This window comes from Pelobates fuscus, chromosome 3 (genome assembly GCF_036172605.1).
Source record: "Pelobates fuscus isolate aPelFus1 chromosome 3, aPelFus1.pri, whole genome shotgun sequence".
In the NCBI taxonomy this organism is placed as follows: Eukaryota; Metazoa; Chordata; class Amphibia; order Anura; family Pelobatidae; genus Pelobates; species Pelobates fuscus.
This window is the reverse complement of record NC_086319.1, coordinates 317,131,222-317,150,119: the sequence shown is the minus strand read 5'-3', so window position 1 is coordinate 317,150,119 and position 18,898 is coordinate 317,131,222. Positions and strand designations below refer to the sequence as shown.

General features: G+C 38.8%; 1 protein-coding gene across 1 annotated transcript in view; it reads left to right on the top strand.

Annotated features, from left to right (window-relative positions):
- The window catches only part of FANCI (FA complementation group I), a 52,038-nt gene that overhangs the window by 3,095 nt on the left and 30,045 nt on the right, over window positions 1-18,898 (top strand). Inside the window, exons 3-14 of the mRNA XM_063448895.1 lie at window positions 2,318-2,390; window positions 3,605-3,735; window positions 4,897-5,050; window positions 6,005-6,062; window positions 6,208-6,249; window positions 9,410-9,533; window positions 10,627-10,712; window positions 11,271-11,403; window positions 12,334-12,426; window positions 12,555-12,691; window positions 13,279-13,459; window positions 13,811-13,898. Coding sequence (XP_063304965.1) covers window positions 2,318-2,390; window positions 3,605-3,735; window positions 4,897-5,050; window positions 6,005-6,062; window positions 6,208-6,249; window positions 9,410-9,533; window positions 10,627-10,712; window positions 11,271-11,403; window positions 12,334-12,426; window positions 12,555-12,691; window positions 13,279-13,459; window positions 13,811-13,898 — 1,300 coding nt within the window. The remainder of the gene's footprint in view (window positions 1-2,317; window positions 2,391-3,604; window positions 3,736-4,896; window positions 5,051-6,004; window positions 6,063-6,207; window positions 6,250-9,409; window positions 9,534-10,626; window positions 10,713-11,270; window positions 11,404-12,333; window positions 12,427-12,554; window positions 12,692-13,278; window positions 13,460-13,810; window positions 13,899-18,898) is intronic.

Sequence of the window (18,898 nt, the reverse complement as noted above, 5' to 3'; positions counted from 1 at the left end):
CATAGGAAAGCATTCATAATGCTTTCCTATGGACGCTTGCGTGCTCTCACTGTGATTTTCACAGTGAGAAGCACGCAAGCGCCTCTAGCGGCTGTCAATGAGACAGCCACTAGAGGCTCTGGAGGCTGGCTTAACCCTCAGTATAAACATAGCAGTTTCTCTGAAACTGCTATGTTTATAAAAAAAAAAGGGTAAAAGCTAGCTGGACCTGGCACCCAGACCACTTCATTAAGCTGAAGTGGTCTGGGTGCCTAGAGTGGTCCTTTAAAGGATCTCTGGCATTAAAATAAATATGTCTATTTTAACACTGGTGGTTTATATTATTGGAATACTGTAATAGTAGCAGTTAAATTTACCTTTATTCCAGCGTTAGGACAGAATACCCATGGTAAAGCCGAAAATGAAAACCTTTAATTTTCAACAGTCTTAAGGAGGAAGTCCCTTTGGTAGCTATCAGCTTGACAGCCATTAAAGGACTACTTCAGCTCAATAAAGTGGTCTGGGTGCCAGGTCCCCCTAGTATTAACCCTGCAGTCCTGAACCGTCATAACGGAAATATTTACCTACCCGATCGCTGCTGTTCCCCCCGCTGGCGATCGGCGTTGCTCCCGGTCTGGGGGAATTAGACCTCTGCGAATTAGGCCCCTGCGGCCATGTGATAGCTCTAACAGAGCGGTCACATGGCCGCAATAGGCGTCTGTTAATCTGCCTGAACTGACAGGAAGTCCCCCTGCTGGTAAAAAAAAGATTAAAAAAAAAGTTTTAATAAAGCAATCTATGTAAAAATAAGTAAATATATATATATATATATATATATATTGTCAAACTAAGTGTATTTGTACAATAATATATACCTATATTAATATAAAAATACACTTTTAATTAAATTACACAAGTGTGTGTGTATGTGTGTGTATATATATATATATATATATATATATATATATGCAAATTATAAAATATAGAAATAAGTAAATAAAAATAAATAAAATATAAAAATTAAAAATAATTAAATATGTAATTTTATTCTAACTGTATTTTGATAGTAATATATTTATATCAAAATACACTTAGAATGACATTTTATATATATATATATATATATATATATATATATATATATATGTATGTGCAAGTAGATGAAGAGAGATTTTTTTTCAACGAGTTTTATATGTGGTTAAAGAGATCAACGTTTCGACCCAAGAGGTCTTTGTCAAGATGTGCATACAAGTGAGTGAATTGTTTATGTAAGGCATAAATTATTACAGAGTAATCACTTACCCAGTGCAGGTGTGACACCCAAGATCCGTGTTCTAACGCTGTGTTGTGCTCTAGTGATCATTTAATTTATTTTTTCCATCGGCTCCGTGGTGAAAAGGTGGAAGTTCCTAGCGCAAACCTCTCTTTTATGCTTCCAAAACCAGTCTGTCAAGAAATGTATCAACTGAATGTTGAAAGTAAGGTGGCTGGCCTTGCCAACCTTGTTTTAACTCAATTGATTGTATTCTGTCATTACTACACACATAACGATTTGCGGTTTGAACTATGCTGTGAGGTTTATTCACGAAACACTGTCTTGCAGGGAATTGGAACTGAATTGCAAACTTTATATAAACATTGCTGGTTTATAAACATTCTCCCACTCCACTGTAATCACAGACAGGTTGTTATTTTTCAATTCTGTATTATATAAAGATGTTTACATCCAACCATTTTTTGGGGGGTAAGGGTCCTAATTTATTTATTTTTATCTTTGCCATATATGCAAATCATTAGGGGATACATTGGAAACATTATGGACTTACTGAAAAATTATTGCACCTGAAACTCATGAATGAAGTGATCAATGAAAATGCATTTTTTAAAAAAAAATCTTCTATATAAAACCTATACAAATATATATATATATATATATATATATATATATATATATATATATATATATAAATAAATGAAAAAGAGATGCACTCACAGGTCTTGATAGATAAAAAATCTGTATTTTATTCTCCAAACAGGGTACACATTGTCAGATCGGACAATGTGTACCCTGTTTGGAGAATAAAATACCGATTTTTTTTTTTATCTATCAAGACCTGTGAGTGCATCTCTTTTTCATTTATTTATATATTACAACGTGGGATAGCACCTAGGCATTTACACTAACCAATTTTTTGTTTTGGAAAGGGTGAGTGCCAAGATGCATACTTTTTTTATATATATATATATATATATATATATATATATATATATATATATATATATATATATATATATATTTTTATTTGATTTTTGTTAACATGTATCCTTTTTTCCCCAGCTTGTTAATATAATCACAAAACATGCAGTTAAAGGAAAAGAGGCTGGGACGCTATTGCGCGGCATTTTTAAAGGTAAATGTACACCAATTAAGAAATAGCTTGTTTAATTTCCTTAATTTGCTATCCACATTAGGACATTCCACGCCGTAGAAAAAATAGTGTATTTTAACGCCGTTAGAACAGCATGGAACATCCTGTAGTTCTGATGCGAACAGGATTAAGCCCCCACTTGCACCGGGGAGTCCCAAGTATCAATCGATAGTGATCAGCAGGGACAGCATGCAGCAGCTGCAGCATGAGAGGGGAATCAAAGAGCGCCCTGTACGGTGCGAGCTGGAAAATCGCTTCGCTGATGTCAGTACTTATGTCAGCAGAGGGAATTCCTCTGAGTTAGTTTAGGGTTCAAGTTGGTGTAGGGTAATGCTGAGTAAGGGATAATGTAGGATTGCTATAGGTTTAGTGTTAATTACCAAAATTAATTTTGTTTCTAAACATATGTTGCATTTAACGATCTATTATGCAAATCTATTTCAATGTGTTATGTGTTTACATAACTGCCTTCTAACACTTCTGCTGGCAGTCACTCAGACAGCCACTAAAGTTGCTTCCTGGGTCAGTACTGCACAGAGTGCAGTACTGCCGGTCAGCATCTCCACCCTCTGCATGGAGACGCTGAACTTTCCCTATAGAGATGCATTAATTCAATGCTTCTGTATGAGGAGGTGCTGACTGGCGCAGTGTAGTGTTTTGCTCCCCATGCGCAATAGCCTCCCAATAATTTCCTGTGGGAAAGCATTGAATTGGCTGAGATTGTCAAATTTGTTGATCTCAGCGAACGAGGTGGGACGGGGCCAGCAGCGTCGAGACTGCGACCGCGCTGGAATAAAGGTGAGTAAAATCATCTTTTCAAAGTAAGAAAAGTAGGGATGGGTGCCTAAACTGTTAATTTAAAACTATGTCTGGAATACATATTTGTACCATTAAATTACAGTGGAACAAGCACACAGCACACATTCTAAGTTTTCTTTTGGTTCCAAAGTTAGACCATTGCCTCCGTCCTTAAGGGTGAAAAGTAAATCCCCCCCCCCCCCCCCCCTCCCCATCCCACAAAAACACACATACAAAAACTATTTTCACTAAGTTAGACTTTTCTTTCTTGGCCTTCAGATTGATTCTCATCGCAGGTGTACTAATCAGTTTTTTTTTTTTCGTGTAGTGTTTGTTTACTGTATGGGCAGCTGGTGTACTGGAAATGTATTTGTGGACAACATCTGTTTGCTTTTCAGGGTCCCCATGTTCTCAGGATGTAGCTGTTCACCGGAGACTTGTGGTTTACAAACACTGCATACAACTTGTGGAGTCCGGAGATTTGCAACCAGAAGTTGCTTCTGAGATTGTGGGATTATTAATGCTGGAGGTGTGCTTTAAACTAAAATATCCAGGAAAGGTCTACTGGTGTTCAAATGTGTGTCTGTATTGCAAGATATCATTTATAAAAGTGGCTCTAATAGAAAAGTAGAGCAATCAACGATTTGAATCAGTGGGGCGATTCTATTGATTTCTGTGGCCATTGATGAACTCTTTAGATCGAACTTTGTCATGCTTTTTTATTTGCATCACTTTTACAAAATGTACTCTCTCACTCTGGTGCTATAGTATATATTGGACTTAATGCCATCAATTTCAGCTCACACAGAATTTATTTAAAGAGGGACACAGTACTTACTATAAAAACTTAGTCTAATTGAACTTGTTACACTGCCAACAGTCGATTCCCCCTTGTCTTTGTCCCCAAAACATTTTATTTTAATAGTTAAAAGGCTTGGAAGCAAACTTCAAGCACGCCTTAAGCCCTCTGGATAGGAGAGCCGGGACTGTAACCCATATGACGTCCCATGCATGTGAGCAGTACCGTCTTGGAAAGTCACTGCATTCAGTGATTCTCTATGACAAGAGAATCATTGATGGATTGCGACAAACTTCATGCATGCGACTACAGTTCTCAAAACTCCTCTATGGTCTGTGCTGAACATCACAATTGCAGTGTTCCAGTGATTCCCAATGAGGCGTAATATAGCTCATTGAGAAGGGGAAAGGCAGATGTACGCCAGCATATAGCCCATCTGTCGCTTCTGTTGGCTCACTGGAGTTAACTGAAGCAGACGTTTTCTATGTGACATGCTCCAAGCTGAAGTGTTTTATATGCGTGGAGTGTTCGTTTTAGTGAGATTTGTTACTCATACATGTCCTAATTCTGTCTGAGATTAGTTGGAGTTAAGGTTCCCAGCAACAGTTATTTCAGTAAAATTGTGGCAGCTGCCATCCGAGCGCTCCCAGACAATTTGTGGTGTTTTGTTTGGATAAAATAGGAAAGTGTTAATGCTGCACAATCATTGCTGAGGAAAGAAGGTGATGGGTAGATCCCTGGTTTATTTTCATATGTTCTTAAATAGCTTCACATTAAACTGTGGGGCATTGCCAGTGACTCTAGATAAAATATCGAACTGCTACAGGAAGCTGTAGTGGCTAGATGACCTTTAGGATATTTTGTTGCATTTTTATGCTTTTCCTTTTTCAGGTGCATCAGTTACCAGGAGCTTCCCTAATAGAACTGGCTAATTTGTTTGTTGATGCTGTGAAAGGCGGTAATTTTTCGAATGGAAAATCTCTAGATTTTTTTCCTACTGTGCTCACAGCTCTATCTTCAAAGGAAAGTCTATCATATGGAAAAGGTAAATTATCTGTCTGTAATTAATTGTAAAGTAATGGTAACGCCTCATACCCTTTTGCAACAGTTTTTGGCCTCTTACCTGGGTCCCTGTTGGGCAGCCAGACCTCTATCCTGCCAGGTGACGTGTGCCTGGCTTTTGCAGAGCTGTATAATAGCACCTCAGTGACACTGCAGGTGGAGACACTCCAAAGCAGTTAAGTGCTGTGTACGCAGTGTTTTCAAGTGAAAGCTACACCTACAACAGACTCTAAGCTCCACGGCCACTTTAATTCACTGAAGCAGTCATAGAACTTGGAGTAAACCTTTATAGTTAAACTCCAGTTCCCTAGAGCACTTCAGCTTGTTGACGTTCTTATATGTGAAAAATGTGTCTTGATAAAATAAAATATTTTTTTTTTCAAAAGTGCAGATTTCAGTAGAAATTGGCACTTTTATAAATTAACCTATTTAGTAGGGATGTGCAAAAAATTTGGCTCGGGACTTCGGCTCTTCCCTACCTCTAACCCTACCTCTACCCCTGTCATCATTCACGTAATTTTCCCTCCTTCTCTTGTTTTGATACTTTTTTCCAAAATCTGAAACACTTCCAAAGTTCGGCGGTTTGCTTTGGCGGTTCGGAAATTCCACGAATTGCACATGTCTTCTATTTAGTCCTATTACTTCCCAATTGTTTAGCTCAGTGGTGCTATATTCAAGAGGCAGACAATTGCTCAAAGTACCTATCTAGAAAACACTTTTCATTGAGCTGCACTGAGAAGTCTATGGATAAGAAAATGCATAACTAAACCATCAGGAGTATATCTACTAAACAGTAAATCTCTTTGTTTCACCAGACAGTTGTATTTCTAACATATTAATTACAATGTAATTTTATTTTACGAGTGAGTGTTCTATATTGCAATATAAATAATTTGACTCCCATGTATTGTAATCTATTAATTCTCTACTTTTTCAGGTGAACTTACTGGAAATGAATATAAAAAGCAGCTTATAAACAGCCTATGTTCTAGTAGGTAGGTGGTGTTAGTTAAATTTAACAGTAAAAATATGCTATGGCTTTTACTTTTTCTTACACTTCTTTATGATCTTTATTTTACAATTTTTATATGTGCTAAAATGTATAACAAACTACCAATAATTGTATTTCACTTTTTGTAGGTGGGACCCACAGTGTGTAATTCACCTTACTTGTATGTTCCGGTATGTATGTTTTGAAAGCTGCTTTTTGTTTTTGGTATATTGTATTGCAGTCGACCTATGTTTGTTCTTGGAAGTTTACCAAGGATTTATAATTCAGGAAGAGAACTGATGAGTACCTGTAGTGGTGATTTTATGTTTTTGTGTTTGTTTCTTTTTTTGCATCTTGACAAGGATAAATGAGAACGCCATCTATGTGCAATCTCTTTTACATTTACGGGGTTATTTACTAAAAACCTGATTTTCATCTGGATGGACAAAATCTGATGAAAATGACAGAATTCCGCAATGGCCATTCTCATACTAAAGCCAAATCTGATTTAAAAATCCGAGGAGGCGAGGGGATTGAGAAGTCGTAGCCACCCGGAGGGGAGGAGGTGGCTGAAAGTGGACATGACACTCTTTGTGGTGGGCCTAATTAATTAAACAATAGAGGGGCATACTATTGTCATGTCCACTCCCCCTACCTTTATTACGCCCTCCCAGCTGAATATTATAATTCGGGCCCCCCCACCGCCAGTGAGTGAGGGCCAGGGGGAGGACATTTGGTCTTCCCACTGTATTTTATATTAACCCCACCCAATGGACATTTACTTAACAAATAACCCTCACACCGTTTAGGGGTTTTAATTATTTTTGCACTGGCTGCTTTAATTGCCAGTGGGGAAATAGTTTGGTTGAAGGCTGAAATCAGGACATTGTTAAATAGGGTGCATAGTTACCGTATTTTATTTTATTTTTTTCAAATTATTTAGGGTGTGCATGGATGGTACATGATTGCCATACATATTGTTAAGCAAGATAAATCGTTATAGACATGTCATAGGTGAGGTGAACAAAACAATAGAGCTTATTGTGCCAATTTTATGTTAATTATACACACAGTGCTACTGCTGGATTTAAGAAGATTAACAGGGTGAAATTTGAGATTAAGCACTGGTTGCATAAACCGAATTAGATTAATGGCCCTATGCCCAGGAGTACATGCATATGAACAATGCCCTTGTATGAGAAATTAAGACCACCAAGCTATGCCAAGATTGGGTTTACATTTCTAACCTCTATGTTGGTTGCCAGTGAGGGGACACATAAAATGCAAATTGAAATTAGAATCCAATTCAAATCAAGAAAGGAGAAAATTTAATTGAAGCGAATAGCCTGAATGTTCTCATACCGGGTGAAAACAGTTCTCTCAGCCTATGCCTGTGATGGTCAGACTGACCTGTGTTGGTCCTTCACTAGTGTCGCCCAGGAGCGGTACAGAGGTGAGTGCTTGATTGCTGGAGGCTGGGATAACCCCCACCGGCCTAAAGGGGGGGGTGGATTGGGTACAAGGCTCACACTATCCACACGTATAAAAGCCTTTGTCACCCCAGATGTGGAGACCGGCTGCTTCTCCCGCCAAGGCAGCAGCAGGCCGCAGTACAATATAGGCCGCAGCTGCCGGTTGGCAAAAATGGTGGGTTTATAGTCAACTACTAGGTCACTTTGGCAATACAGGATAAGATTTTCAGTGTGAAGATTCTGTGTTGGGGTATTTGCCCCATTTAAAACACTTTTAAATCGAGTTTTGGCAGGAGCTCAATCTTTCTCTGACCTTCCAGGATGGCATCCAAGCCCCGCCCCAGTTACCATATTTTTTGAGAATATAGGAGGCAGTTTTTTACCCCTAAATTTGGTGTTAAAAAACTCCCTGCATCAAATATGCCGAATGCAGCCTATATTCTGTGTACATCAAGTGAATATTGCTGTATACACATCCGCAATCAGAACCGGTAAGGGAGATTAAAGATTTACCTCTCCAGACCATTGTATGCCTCTGTAGTTGGAGAGGGATCCTTCCACTGGGTCCTCTCCACTCGCGAGTTAAGCCTTCGGCAATGCTGCGACTCGCGATACCTGCTTGCAACTGGCAGAGGTGCAAGCTGTAGTTTCACAGTACCACCGGACCATTAGGGAATACAGTGCCTCCCTCCGTGGCCAGAGGAAGGGAGAACTAACATAATAATTAAATAAATCATAAAACAATAAAAATAAAATATTTTATAACTGTAATTTTTTAAATTAATAAAGCTTCTCTTCTAACCTCCCCAGATCACAGCCTATCCCTCACCACAATGTTATACACACACTGCATCCACTATACACACTGCATGCAGTAAACACACACTGCATTACTGATGCACACACACACTGATTGCACTTAACACACCAACACTGCATCCACAAAGCACACATTACATCCCCCACACAGAGAAATATAAAACATATGCCAGTATGTTTTATATTTCTCTAACCCTGCTGGGTTTAAACCCATTTTGTTGATAGCTTGTAAACATATCATATAGGCTTGACAAGGACCTACAGCATGTGTGTCAAACTTTTAGGTCTAGTTTCCTTTGCTATTCATTAACTCAAAAGAAAGCATTTTCCCAGATATGTGGTAATCTTTGCGAACACCCTGCACAAAGTAAAAATTTACCTGTCCACAGTAAATAGATTGCATGCATGGAACCATTTCTTTATTATGAATGCTAGGCAATAGTATGTATTTGAGTAAACATCACCAAATTGACTTCCAGTTCTTGATGACCTGACTGCCTTTTTATATAATTTACCACCAAATCCATCCAACCTGAGAATGACTTTAGTTCCAACATTACTTACAAAAACACCCGACATGGTTGGGACAGTGGTCTGTCCACACTGTTCTTCAGATCCAGTGAACAAGCTGACAGAAGTTTGGCTCGTACTCCGCTTATATATTTTCCAAGCCTCCTGCCATTTTGCAGCTTGTGGCCTGCACCCAATCTCCCAACAACAGAGCCGTTGCCAATATCCGCTTTGCTACTTGGCAAATTCTGCCCAGCAACTGATTACCTCCTAACCAAACTTTCTCACTTCTTGATCCCACTATTAACCCTATCGCTGCCACAATACATATATGCCACAGTGCATAATGCCTGTTGAATTTATTAAATTCTATGTGTCGTCTTGCTCAGAAATGCTTTAGACTTGAGAAAGGGAGGTTCTCCCGAAAGCTTGTCATTAAAAAAAATTCTGTTAGTCCAATAAAAAAGGTATTGCAAGATATGAAGTTTATCTATTTTTTTTACATCTATGAATATACAGTATTTTTATTTAATATTAATTTATTTTTCAGTGATGTTCCACTGAGCACAGAAGAACTGCAGTTTGTTGTGGAAAAAGTACTAAGAATGCTGTCCAAGTTAGACCTTCAGGAAATGCCTCCATTGGTTTACCAACTGCTTCTGCTTTCAGCCAAGGTAAGGGGTGGGTGGAGAGATTTTTATATATATAAATATCAATATATAGTGTATGTGTCTTCATAGCCATGATATTTTTATTGCCATTAGTCCATTAGTATAGCTACTTAGTAATGAAGTATAGAAGTTTCTTTTAATACAATTTTTATTGGACTAGCAGAAATGGGTAGTGACCATTCCATTCAGGACGTAAAAAATAAAGCACTCAAAGAGAACTTCAAAAGGGAACCATTTAGGTGGAAAATTACTAAAGAGTAAATGTTGATTGAGGTTTCTTAACATACTACATAATTTTTATATGAGCTCCTTCTCATCAAACCAGTATATATTTTTTAAAAACTACGCCATCACTCGTCACTGTAAGGATTCTGAAAATTGTAGCACGTGGGTAAAAGTCCCGGTGCTGCAGTCAAGGATTATTGGACCACTCCACACCCATAAAGAACTACAGGATCCCATGTTAATCCAGTTTATAAAAGTGCTGATTTCAATGAGAAAAATGCAGATTTCAGTTTTAGAATTAAGTTATGGAAAATCTGCCTGTTTGTTAATAAAATAGCCATGGAGATTTCCTTCCTCCTCTCGTACGCTCCCCTGAGCTAACCGAAGTGCGCTCAACTTGAGCATGTCTGCCTTCTGCCCACAGACCTCAGACCAATGTATCGGCTCCTCCAGTGCTTCCGTTAACCTCGGACCAAACGTGTGTGCAAATATTATCTATGTGTGGATGTATAGGAAGTTCTGGGTCCTTTCAGAAATACTTGATTTTTCAAAGCGACAGACTTGAGTAATTATAATGGGAGTTTACTGTAAGCTTGCCCCTATTTTCAGAGTACCCCATTTTTGGCAGGTACACCTCTCGATATAAAACTAATGACCGCTCTAATGAGACATTATTAAACCACACAACTTTCAGACTTGTGCCTATTATAATGTCTTTAGAAAACCCTCTATGGTGTTATTTTCCCATAATACATGGTTCACTGTTGTCCATCCTTTACACAGAAGATTGTGGAGAGAATTGTCAATTTATTGAAAGGTCGTATTACTTCACTTTGCCTGTCCTGCTAACTATTTTCGGTTTAACCTACAGGGATGCAAAAAAAATATATTGGAAGGAATAGTCACATGTTTCAACGACTTGGATCAGAAGCAAGCAGAGGAGCAGAAGAATGCACAGTATGTTATGCTACCTGTATTAATTGCCACTGGAGTCAGATGAATATTATCTCTCCTACTGTTTTCAAATGACACGTGTACAATGCTACAGAAACCTCTTGTAAATCTTGTAATAGTGTGCCTATTATAAAAACAGGGAAGTATCATTTACATGTCACACTGTTCAGTATTTAGCTACATTTTATGAACAGGTGAAATCTGAAAGTAATAACTCTTACTTACAAGGTTGGAATAAGCGACAAAGAATAAAACCTGATATTCTAATTTAATTTAATTGTTCTATTGTTATATTGTACCAGTGTGTGCTTTCTAAAATTCAGTTGCAGTTGCAACATAAGTTTCAAGTAGGCAATTTGTGGTGATCTTTGACACTATAAGTGTAATGATCAGTGCCTCTGCAGAAGGTTGTGAGTTCTCACATACATACCAGCCTTTTTGTATGTGTGAATATAGAATGTTATTTTCTGTTTTAAAAGTGCTACATTTATATTGGGGTTCTAATTATTGGTTAGTATAAAAAATGTAATCTGTACAATTATTTCACTGAACTCTTTTCAGATGCTTAGATTTGGAAGAAGCAACAATCCCACCAGATCAACTGCGCCATGTGGAGGGCACCATCATTTTACACATTGTCTTTGCTATCAAGCTGGATCAAGAATTGGGCAGAGAGCTAGTAAAATATTTAAAGGTATAATGCAAAATGTTATATTTTCAGATATGAGAATCCAGCATGAGAATGGAAATTTCCTTTGTGCACACTGGTATTCTCAGTGTGTAATATTTATGCCTTTCCTCCTTTAAATGCAACCACGAGCATCTGGACTGCACTTGGGAGCAATATTCCTTTTCTGATGACCATAATGATATATGGTCTATTCACTGAACCATGAATTGGAAACCAAATTGTAAAATTTAGGGCAAAATAGGCAATTTGGAACACCCCCCCCACCCTAATTTAGTTATAGTTACATGGATTTTCCATTCTTTTATAGTACAGTCGATTTAAAATATTATCCAATGCTGCTGTCCTTATACTTCCTTATACGCCCTACAGGTACCTTTCGATTTAGATACATAGCCATGTGTATATATATAGCAACAAACAGCCTCCTCCACACCACATAGCAAAGCAAAAAGCTTTCCTGAGCATTTCTGCACTTATTCTAACAAAAACCTGCTTCAGCACCAGTGCATATCTATTTTAACTATAAAGCTTCCTAGGTTCCAGTGCCATATATAGTCTAACATAGAGCTTCCTGCGTGCTATTGTGCAAATTCTAACATAAAGCTCATTCATGGACCTATCTAGATTAAACAAATATCACAAATTAATTTTTTTCTGTGACTGAAAACAGATGTTAATGACCCTATATTGCATATGTACTGCAGCATTATCTTATATTAGCTCTTTTAAAATCCATAGATACCACATCTTGATTTTATATTTCCATAACAGGCCATAACAAGCCACCTAGAGTATTTGAAATATCATGTTTCTTATGAAATGGTCACTAATATTTTTAGTTTGTGAATAGTTGTTGTTTTGCACGTGTTTAATGTTTTAGCAAATCTTTTTCCAACACACCAAACCTCACAGTACATGGTTGTTTTGTAACAGGCTGGTCAACAAGGAGACACGAGCAAGATCCTTTGCCCTTTCAGTGCTGCTTTGTTGCTGTCTGTGTCAAGAATTCATAGATTTGAGGATCAGGTACTTTTCAGTGCAATCTGACTTTTCCTTGTTCTGTAGTGGAACTTCAGGCCTTGGATTATGCCATTTTTAAAACATCTGTATTAAGCCATATCGTGAAATGTTTTGTTTTTTATGGTAAATTTCAGGTGTTTGATTTTCTAAAAACAACTGTTTTGAAAGCGTATAAAGATCAGCAAGTTCAGCAAGGGTCAAAGTTTCTACAGGATTTGGTTCCTCAGCCAAACGGTGTGTCTTCAACATTTCTGGAAACCGTGAAAAACAGGTAAAGATACACCCAGCTCAAAACATATTTTTTTTTGATAGATGAAAATGAGGTTAATCATTGTCAAAATGCACATGTTCATTGTTTATTTTTTTTCAAATAATCAGAAGAGAAGTTTTAATTCCTGACAATTTAATTGTATTAAAATAACAAGATAAAGCAGCAGTAACCTTTTAACTCATTTACTATATAGACCTTTTAAGATATTTTTGCTTATTTTGCAACTATTTAAAATTCTGAAGTACTTAAGGGGTTAACAGTGCCCCCGTTTTGTATTATTTTATAAAAGTGCAGGTTTTGAAGTTGCACCCTGATTGACAGCAGGGAATATGTTCATAAAGAAACATTTGATTCACTGCTACTCTGTGAGAAGCATTCTCTTAGCTCACTATGGTAATTTTATTTTGGCTGCTGGTCTCGGCACCTTTGGTGGGTGGTTATTCTTGTTGGCAAAACAGGCAGCACTAAGGAATTGTATAGCTTTACTGTACCATGGAAGTAATGGAATTGTTTGAGAAGTATCTGCATTTGTAAATGCATGTGTCAAGTAACATTTAATTTATAATTGTGTTGATTTATCTTTTCAGTGGTTACGGATGGGATCATGTTACTCAGGGTCTTTTAGAACTTGGTTTTCTTTTGATGGATTCATGTGGACCAAAGGGGATTGCAGGGGCAAAATTGACAGAAACTATTGCAGTTCCTTTAAAATCACCCACACAGCAAGCATGCCAACTAGGATCAAAGATCTTACTGGAGACTTTCAAGGTGAAGTGTTTAAAGAGCAACTCTTTTTTTTTTTTTTTTTTTATTAATTTTAAGGAGGACACTCTACTAGCTATGACTTTTTAAAGTAAGGGTTTATTTACATAAATTACAAGGCTGTATTGTTTCTTCTTGGCACGCAGTAAGTGTTGTAATATTCTATAATTCCCTTACCAGAGTAAGAGAGTTTATGCTATAAGCACTTATGGGCTTCTTGTTTGCAACAATTTAGATTTGAAACTCTTTAATTTTTACTCTCTAAAAAGTTGTGGAAATTTGCAGCTAAACAAAGTTTATAATCATTGACTCACTAACCCTCATGACTTATATTAATTGTTCTATATTTTTTGTCAGGTCCATGAGCCAATAAGAAGTGAAATTTTGGAGCAAGTCTTGAATCGAGTCGTTACCAAAGCAGCTACTCCCATTGGTCACTTTATAGGTAACCTAGTTTTACATTCTTCATTCTTTGATATCTTTAATATTCATGTCATTCACAAATGAAGGTGTTTGTGACAAGGTTGCTTCTGTGAATCAATATATTATTGACTATATTTGTGCTAACCCAATCTATGAAGTTAGCACAAGGTTATTAATATAATATATTTTCAAGGTAAGGAATAAAAAGGAGAGAAATGTTTTTTTCTCCTCACTAGAAGAGAATTAATATGGTTGTTTGATATTTACCTGATGTTCCCTTCCCCTGCACAAAGCTTTTCTTGAATGCACTTGGTTCAGTTAAACTAAACAAGGTCTCATGCCATATCACAAGCTACATGTGTGTTGTGTGAGTGTGCCGAATCTGTAGCTTAAATTCAAATGCTGCCATAGCAGAAGTATAAACTAGAAACTACATGCTAAAATAAAAATGAGCTTCATTCATTTGCTAGCACAGTATAGATTAAATTTAAATGCAGCAGGCATTCCCAATTACAACTCTGGCACACCAAGCTGACCAGATATCTCAAAAAATGTTCCAGAAATGCTGAATGCTGTTGGAGAAAGTCTCACTGTGCACCTGACTTCCTCCACTATAAATTTATGCTGCGCTCCTTCACTCTGGCTTTTTCCTCTGCAAAAATAAATTACTTCAACAACCTCCTAAGTACACTGTCCCATCAACCCAAATGCCTATTTCACACTTTTAACCCCTTAAGGACCAAACTTCTGGAATAAAAGGGAATCATGACATGTCACACATGTCATGTGTCCTTAAGGGGTTAATGCCCTCCTCGCCCTGTTGCTCCCCCTCCTCGCCCTGTTGCTCCCCCTCCTACCACCCTGGCCGCCTCAAACTTTGCAACTCACTTCACTGAAAAGATTTCTACAATCAGGAAAGAGATCTCTAACCTCTCTCCCCCCCCTTCCAATACATCACCCAACCCCACTCACTCTACTGTTCTACTCTGCTTTGTTCCTCCGCCTCACCACCTGTTCCCTCGATCCTATTCCCTCGTATCCCCTTTGTACAGTGCTACGGAATCTGATGGCTCTATATAAATAATAAAATAATAATAATCTCATCCGCACTTTGTCTCCTTCTCTTGCTCTGCCTCTCACTAAAATTTTGAATCTCTCCCTCTCCTCTGGCACATTTTCTCTACCCTTCAAACATGCAACCGTAACCCCGATTCTGAAAAAGCTTAACCTTGACCCTAATTCCCCGTACAACTACCACCCTATCTCGCTACTGCCGTTTGTCTCCAAGATCCTTGAGAGAGTTGTGTATGCGAGATTGACAGACTTCCTCAAATACAACTCTCTGCTTGACCCGCTTCAGTCTGGATTCCGCGCTCGTCACTCTGCTGAAACAGCTGTTACCAAAGTATCCGACTATTTAATCGTTGCTAAATCTCGCGGCCATTACTCTATCCTAATTCTCCTTGATCGTTCTGCTGCCTTTGACACTGTTGATCATCAACAGCTTCTTTTCATTCTTCATAAACCCGGTCTACGAGATACTGCTCTCTCCTGGTGCTCCTCCTACCTCTCCCAGTGCTTTTACAGTGTTTCTTTCTCTGGCTCTGGCTCTTCTCCCCAACCTCTCTCTGTTGGCGTTCCCCAAGGTTCTGTCCTTGGTCCCTTACTGTTCTCCATCTATATTTCCTCCCTTAGTAAACTCATCAGCTCCTTTTGGCTTCCATTATCATTTATATGCAAATGACACGCAAATCTACCTGTCCTCTCCTGATCTCTCTTTGACCATTTTGACTCGGGTCTGACTGCTTCTTCACGTTTCCAACTGGATGGCTGCTCACTTCCTTAAACTCAACTTGTCCAAAACAGAACTTCTGGTCTTTCCTCCACCAAGTGTTGCTACTCCCATGTCTGTCTCCCTCCAATTCAGCGGAGCCACCATCACCTCTACCTTGCTGGCTCGCTGCTTAGGTGTTCTCTTTGACTCCGACTTTTCACCCCTCATGTCCAGTCGATCACCAAATCCTGCAGCTTCCATCTCAAAAACATAGCTCGGATCTGCCACTATTTAACACCAGACGCAGCTACGGTGCTGGTCCATGCCATTGTTCTTTCTTGCCTTGACTACTTCTTAGTTGTCTTGAGTGTTCCCAAATTATACCACACAATCTATAATGAATGCGGCAGCAAGACTCCTTTTCCTGTCCGCTTGCATCTCCCACGCCTCCCCCTCTGTCAGTCCCTACATTGGCTTCCTGTTGGATATAGGGCTCAATTTAAGATTCTGTTGCTTGCTTACAAGTCCCTACATAATGCTGCTCCAACCTACCTGTCCTTCCTACTACACAAGTATGTCCCATTGAGGCCCCTGCGCCCTGCCGAAGATCTACATCTATCCATTGTCCGTACTCCCACATCTGATGCTCGCCTCCAAAACTTCTCCGGGGCTGCACCTTGTCTGTGGAACTCCCTTCCCTTTTCCGTTAGACTTTCACCTAGTCTCCACTCATTCAAAAAAATGTTGAAATCACACTTCTTCAGGAAAGCATATAATTTCATCTGTTAGCAGATTTTCATTCCCCCGCTCCCCCCCTCCATGACTCCTCTCCCGCAACGGTCAAAAATAAGTTACCAGTGAATACTTTTCTAGCAACCTATTTCATTACCCCTACTTATATCCTTTATGTCACTATACCCCACTCCCTCTAGCATGTAAGCTTGTTGAGCAGGCCCTAAATCCCTCTCTTCCTGTGCGTGCATTTTTCTGGTTAGTCCACTCATTGTACAGTGCTACGGAATTTGGTGGCGCTATATAAATAATACAATAATTATAATTATATTTTAAACGGATTTTAATTAACTGTGTTTAATGCAAATGGTATACTTCAACATAAAGTAATAGAACACCTGTACAGAATTTCTTATTCTGTGTACAATTTCAGATGAAAGACTCTTTATAGTAAGGGATTGCTGACCTTTTAAGATTACTGTAGTATACTTATTACAAGTAACTTTGTGTCACATAAATTGCAGTGTTGACCTAGACCATGTTGACACCCACTGAATGCTTGTATATAACAAACAAACATATAGGGGATCGATTAGATTTTCAGCCTTCTTGTAGTGGAGTCCAGGTGGAGACGAATGTACTCTTGTGACCACTCCAAATAAGGTTTTAAACCAGTGAACCAGCTTAAGCATTGTGCCACCTAATAAAAAGTTTTATGTATGACAGAAGTCTATTAAAGCACCACAAGAGAAACGTTGAGGTTTCATAACTCACCCTTCTGTTACCATCAGCAGATTGTCTAGTTCAGTGGTTCCCAACCTTTTTTCACTTGAGTACCCCTTGGCAGCCAATTTCCATAAATTGTACCCCTCCTAACAGTGAAATGTTTGTCATTAATATAGTTGCTGTTATTTCAAATGTGGATGTTTCCCTCTGACCAATCTCCCATTTTGTTTCTCTTTCACAGGCTCCTCCTGCTTCTCTTCTGCCCCAAGTAAGTATATGTATGTGTAATATATGTATATTGCACATACATATACGCACACACAGACAATCATGCAGATACAGATACAAAAACTGACACACTACAGATGCACAGACAAACCGATACAAACACTGACACGTACAGATACATGCACTGACACAGATGTATAAATACACAGACACAGATGCAAATTCACAGACACAGATGCAGACATACACAGATATGTGAACACACAGATACAGACACACACTGATACATGCAGATACACATATACAATCACTGACACACATACAGATACACATGCTGACACATGCTGATACAGACACACTGTAGCTGCATGTATGTTAGTATATCTGTATCTGCATGAGTCAGTGTTTATATCTGTGTCTGCATGTGTGACAATGTTTGTATCTCTGTGTCTGTATCTGTGTGTGTCTGTGTATCTGCATGTATATCAGTGTGCCTGCATGTTTATCAAACACTAGCAAACATACATATACATACACACACTGACACATGGGAAAACAAGGGTCTGGCTGCACTCACCTAAACATGCTTAAATGGGGTGCTGCTGGGGGCCAATAAGTAGAGTAAAAATAGAAATCCAGCGCACTCACTTATCTACTAAACAGCTAATTTGACTAGTTTTATTAAAAACACCTAATCTAGGCAAAAAATAATGGGGGTTTAGTTACATTATATGATCATACATTGCATAAGCCTGCCACAAACGTCAATGTACCCCATCTTTGGCAGGTCCTACTCTCACTGCCAACTGTCTACTAAATGAACTACTCACTTGGGGAAATCCTTCCATCTCGAGTTCTCTGAAGTACAAGGCTTAAATAGGGTCCTGAGATGAGACACCTGTGACAGGGGGCGGTGCAAAACCAAGGAGCTGGCTAGACTCCTAAATATATATGGGAAAACAAGGGACTGGCTGCACTCACCTAAACATGCTTAAATGGGGTGCTGCTGGGGGCCAATAAGTAGAGTAAAAATAGACTGACACATGTACAGGCATACAGATACTGACACACATGCAAACACTAACAAATACAGTTGCACAATCACACTAATGCACACACTGACTCGCATGCAGATATACATACTGACACATACAGATACACACTAACACGCATACAGATGTACTGACACACATGCAGATATACACACACACACACACACACACACACACTCTGATACAGACATTGGCACACACGCAGTTGCACCGACACACTGATATGCTCACTGATACACATGCTGATATACAGATATGCACACTGACACATACAAACATTGTCATATACAGACCTACTGACACACTTGCAGATGCACAGATACAATCATTGCTACACACATACAGACACCCAAATCACACACATACAGGTCACAATTTTAGCCACCCTGCAGTTTCTTACCTTTTAGGTGCTGAAGGGTGGCTTTTTCTGGTTGTGGATGGTGGGAGTTGGGGACTTGCTCTCCGGGTCTGGCCCCCCTCACGAATCGCTGTCCTCCCCCGCGGCTTGGT